This window comes from Coregonus clupeaformis, unplaced genomic scaffold (genome assembly GCF_020615455.1).
Source record: "Coregonus clupeaformis isolate EN_2021a unplaced genomic scaffold, ASM2061545v1 scaf0015, whole genome shotgun sequence".
Classification (NCBI taxonomy): Eukaryota; Metazoa; Chordata; class Actinopteri; order Salmoniformes; family Salmonidae; genus Coregonus; species Coregonus clupeaformis.
The window spans coordinates 959,001-965,000 of record NW_025533470.1 but is presented as its reverse complement, the minus strand read 5'-3'; the positions used below and the strand labels follow the sequence as shown (position 1 = coordinate 965,000).

The following is a 6,000-nucleotide window of genomic DNA, read 5'->3' as shown; positions in this document are numbered from 1 at the left end:
CCCAAGCCATAAGACTGCTAAATAGTTAGTCCGGGTAGCTATTGGTTAACTATTTAACTATCTGCATTGACTCTTTTTCGAATGAACTCTCTTGCACTGACTCTACCCACACATACATACACTAACACGCCAACACACATGACATGCATACACACATAACACGCCAACACACATAACATACATACATGTGTATACTGACAACACCATACACACATTTACATTTTTGTCATTTAGCAGACGCTCTTATCGAGAGTGACTTAAAGGAGCAATTAGAGTTAAGTGCCTTGCTCAAGGGCACATTGTCCGATTTTTCACCTAGTCGGCTTGGGGATTTAAACTAGGGACCTTGGGTTACTGGCCCAGCGCTCCTAGCCACTAGGCTACTAGGAACCTTCGGTTACTGGCCCAACGCTCCTAACCACTAGCCACTAGGCTCCTAGGGACCTTGGGTTACTGGCCCAACGCTCCTAGCCACTAGGCTACTAGGGACCTTGGGTTACTGGCCCAGCGCTCCTAGCCACCAGGCTCCTAGGGACCTTCGGTTACTGGCCCAACGCTCCTAACCACCAGGCTACTAGGGACCTTGGGTTACTGGCCCAGCGCTCCTAGCCACCAGGCTACTAGGGACCTTCGGTTACTGGCCCAACGCTCCTAGCCACTAGGCTACTAGGGACCTTGGGTTACTGGCCCAACGCTCCTAACCACTAGCCACCAGGCTACTAGGGACCTTGGGTTACTGGCCCAACGCTCCTAACCACTAAGCTACTAGGGACCTTCGGTTACTGGCCCAACGCTCCTAACCACTAGGCTACTAGGGACCTTGGGTTACTGGCCCAACGCTCCTAACCACTAGCCACCAGGCTCCTAGGGACCTTCGGTTACTGGCCCAACGCTCCTAACCACTAGGCTACTAGGGACCTTCGGTTACTGGCCCAACGCTCCTAGCCACTAAGCTACTAGGGACCTTCGGTTACTGGCCCAACGCTCCTAGCCACTAGGCTACTAGGGACCTTGGGTTACTGGCACAACGCTCCTAACCACTAGCCACCAGGCTCCTAGGGACCTTGGGTTACTGGCCCAACGCTCCTAGCCACTAGGCTACTAGGGACCTTGGGTTACTGGCCCAACGCTCCTAGCCACTAGGCTACTAGGGACCTTGGGTTACTGGCCCAACGCTCCTAGCCACTAGGCTCCTAGGGACCTTGGGTTACTGGCCCAACGTTCCTAACCACTAGGCTCCTAGGGACCTTGGGTTACTGGCCCAGCGCTCCTAACCACCAGGCTCCTAGGGACCTTGGGTTACTGGCCCAACGCTCCTAGCCACTAGGCTACTAGGGACCTTGGGTTACTGGCCCAACGCTCCTAGCCACTAGGCTACTAGGGACCTTGGGTTACTGGCCCAATGCTCCTAACCACTAGGCTACTAGGGACCTTGGGTTACTGGCCCAACGCTCCTAACCACTAGCCACCAGGCTACTAGGGACCTTGGGTTACTGGCCCAGCGCTCCTAGCCACCAGGCTCCTAGGGACCTTGGGTTACTGGCCCAACGCTCCTAACCACTAGCCACCAGGCTACTAGGGACCTTGGGTTACTGGCCCAGCGCTCCTAGCCACCAGGCTACTAGGGACCTTCGGTTACTGGCCCAGCGCTCCTAGCCACCAGGCTCCTAGGGACCTTGGGTTACTGGCCCAGCGCTCCTAACCACCAGGCTACTAGGGACCTTCGGTTACTGGCCCAGCGCTCCTAGCCACCAGGCTCCTAGGGACCTTGGGTTACTGGCCCAACGCTCCTAACCACTAGGCTCCTAGGGACCTTGGGTTACTGGCCCAGCGCTCCTAGCCACTAGGCTACTAGGGACCTTGGGTTACTGGCCCAACGCTCCTAACCACTAGGCTCCTAGGGACCTTGGGTTACTGGCCCAACGCTCCTAACCACCAGGCTACCTATCATTGGATTTAGGTTCAAAGTCATTTTCCACGTTTATCCAACGTCATCGCATAGATTTTGGGGGTTGAAATGACGTGGAAACAATCTTGATTCAACCAGTTTTTGCCCAGTGGGTTGTTGGAAAAGGACCCATAAGCATTTCCCTGTAAGTCTACAGCTATTGACAAATAAAAGGTTGATTTGATTTGGTTTGATTTAACCCTAACCTGTTGTTTCTCCTCCAGGTGATCATCCACTGGAACGCCTGCATATACTACTCCTTCTCCAAGGCCCTGGGGCTGGGGTCTGATTCCTGGGTGTACCCCAACCAGACCACTCTGTCCCGGGGTTACATCTACTGCCTCTACTGGTCCACCCTCACCCTCACCACCATAGGAGAGACACCACCACCCGTACGAGATGAGGAGTTCCTCTTCGTGGTCTTTGACTTCCTGGTGAGTGCATAATGGAACCCTATACCATATACCCTTTTTCCTAGATAGTGTACCCTATTTCCTAGATAGTTCACCCTATATCCTAGATAGTGCACCCTATATCTTAGATAGTGTACCCTATTTCCTAGATAGTGCACCCTATTTCCTAGATAGTGCACCCTATATCCTAGATAGTGTACCCTATTTCCTAGATAGTGCACCCTATATCGTAGATAGTGTACCCTATTTCCTAGATAGTGTACCCTATTTCCTAGATAGTGCACCCTATTTCCTACATAGTGCACCCTATATCCTAGATAGTGCACCTTATTCCCCAGATCAGATACACTCAGGAAAAAGTGTTCCAAAATGGTTCTTCAGCTGTCCCCATAGGAGAACCCTTTTTGGTTCCAGGGAGAACCCTATGTGGAAACACGTATTGGGTGTCTTAATCCTAGAACATTAACATATTGGGTATGTTGATCCTAGAACATTAACATATTGGATATGTTGATCCTAGAACATTAACATATTGGGTATGTTGATCCTAGAACATTAACATATTGGGTATGTTGATCCTAGAACATTAACATATTGGGTATGTTGATCCTGAAACATTAACATATTGGATATGTTGATCCTGAAACATTAACATATTGGGTATGTTGATCCTGAAACATTAACATATTGGGTATGTTGATCCTAGAACATTAACATATTGGGTATGTTGATCCTAGAACATTAACATATTGAATATGTTGATCCTAGAACATTAACATATTGGGTATGTTGATCCTGAAACATTAACATATTGGATATGTTGATCCTAGAACATTAACATATTGGGTACGTTGATTCTAGAACATTAACATATTGGGTATGTTGATCCTAGAACATTAACATATTGGGTATGTTGATCCTAGAACATTAACATAGTGGGTATGTTGATCCTGAAACATTAACATATTGGGTATGTTGATCCTAGAACATTAACATATTGGGTATGTTGATCCTAGAACATTAACATATTGGGTATGTTGATACTAGAACATTAACATATTTGATATGTTGATCCTAGAACATTAACATATTGGGTATGTTGATCCTGAAACATTAACATATTGGATATGTTGATCCTAGAACATTAACATATTGGGTACGTTGATCCTAGAACATTAACATATTGGGTATGTTGATCCTAGAACATTAACATATTAGGTATGTTGATCCTAGAACATTAACATATTGGGTATGTTGATCCTAGAACATTAACGTATTGGGTGTCTTAATCCTAGAACATTAACATATTGGGTATGTTGATCCTAGAACATTAACATATTGGGTATGTTGATCCTGAAACATTAACATATTGGATATGTTGATCCTGAAACATTAACATATTGGGTATGTTGATCCTAGAACATTAACATATTGGGTATGTTGATCCTAGAACATTAACATATTGGGTATGTTGATCCTAGAACATTAACATATTGGATATGTTGATCCTAGAACATTAACATATTGGGTATGTTGATCCTGAAACATTAACATATTGGATATGTTGATCCTAGAACATTAACATATTGGGTAGGTTGATCCTACAACATTAACATATTGGGTATGTTGATCCTAGAACATTAACATAGTGGGTATGTTGATCCTGAAACATTAACATATTGGGTATGTTGATCCTAGAACATTAACATATTGGGTATGTTGATCCTAGAACATTAACATATTGGGTATGTTGATCCTAGAACATTAACATATTGGGTGTCTTAATCCTAGAACATTAACATATTGGATATGTTGATCCTGAAACATTAACATATTGGGTATGTTGATCCTAGAACATTAACATATTGGGTACGTTGATCCTAGAACATTAACATAGTGGGTATGTTGATCCTAGAACATTAACATATTGGGTGTCTTAATCCTAGAACATTAACATAGTGGGTATGTTGATCCTAGAACATTAACATATTGGGTATGTTGATCCTAGAACATTAACATATTGGATATGTTGATCCTAGAACATTAACATATTCGGTATGTTGATCCTGAAACATTAACATATTGGATATGTTGATCCTAGAACATTAACATATTGGGTATGTTGATCCTAGAACATTAACATAGTGGGTATGTTGATCCTAGAACATTAACATAGTGGGTATGTTGATCCTAGAACATTAACATATTGGGTATGTTGATCCTGAAACATTAACATATTGGATATGTTGATCCTGAAACATTAACATATTGGGTATGTTGATCCTAGAATATTAACATATTGGGTACGTTGATCCTAGAACATTAACATATTGGGTATGTTGATCCTAGAACATTAACATAGTGGGTATGTTGATCCTGAAACATTAACATATTGGGTATGTTGATCCTAGAACATTAACATATTGGGTATGTTGATCCTAGAACATTAACATATTGGGTATGTTGATCCTAGAACATTAACATATTGGATATGTTGATCCTAGAACATTAACATATTGGGTATGTTGATCCTGAAACATTAACATATTGGATATGTTGATCCTAGAACATTAACATATTGGGTACGTTGATCCTAGAACATTAACATATTGGGTATGTTGATCCTAGAACATTAACATAGTGGGTATGTTGATCCTGAAACATTAACATATTGGGTATGTTGATCCTAGAACATTAACATATTAGGTATGTTGATCCTAGAACATTAACATATTGGGTGTCTTAATCCTAGAACATTAACATATTGGGTATGTTGATCCTAGAACATTAACATTTTGGGTATGTTGATCCTGAAACATTAACATATTGGATATGTTGATCCTGAAACATTAACATATTGGGTATGTTGATCCTAGAACATTAACATATTGGGTATGTTGATCCTAGAACATTAACATATTGGATATGTTGATCCTAGAACATTAACATATTGGGTACGTTGATCCTAGAACATTAACATATTGGGTATGTTGATCCTAGAACATTAACATATTGGGTATGTTGATCCTAGAACATTAACATATTGGGTACGTTGATCCTAGAACATTAACATATTGGGTATGTTGATCCTAGAACATTAACATATTGGGTATGTTGATCCTAGAACATTAACATATTGGTACGTTGATCCTAGAACATTAACATATTGGGTATGTTGATCCTAGAACATTAACATATTGGGTATGTTGATCCTAGAACATTAACATATTGGGTATGTTGATCCTAGAACATTAACATATTGGGTATGTTGATCCTAGAACATTAACATATTGGGTATGTTGATCCTAGAACATTAACATATTGGGTACGATGATCCTAGAACATTAACATATTGGGTATGTTGATCCTAGAACATTAACATATTGGGTATGTTGATCCTAGAACATTAACATATTGGGTATGTTGATCCTAGAACATTAACATAGTGGGTATGTTGATCCTGAAACATTAACATATTGGGTATGTTGATCCTAGAACATTAACATATTGGGTATGTTGATCCTAGAACATTAACATATTGGGTATGTTGATCCTAGAACATTAACATATTGGGTTTCTTAATCCTAGAACATTAACATATTGGGTATGTTGATCCTAGAACATTAACATATTGGGTAT

At 41.7% G+C, this 6,000-nt stretch overlaps 1 protein-coding gene across 2 annotated transcripts in view; it reads left to right on the top strand.

The window, feature by feature from the left end:
* The window catches only part of LOC121556121 (cyclic nucleotide-gated cation channel), a 47,333-nt gene that overhangs the window by 34,005 nt on the left and 7,328 nt on the right, over nucleotides 1–6,000 (top strand). For both annotated transcript variants that reach the window (XM_041870010.2, XM_041870011.2), the window contains exon 8: nucleotides 2,173–2,382. In XM_041870010.2, the coding sequence (XP_041725944.1) occupies nucleotides 2,173–2,382 (210 nt within the window). The remainder of the gene's footprint in view (nucleotides 1–2,172; nucleotides 2,383–6,000) is intronic.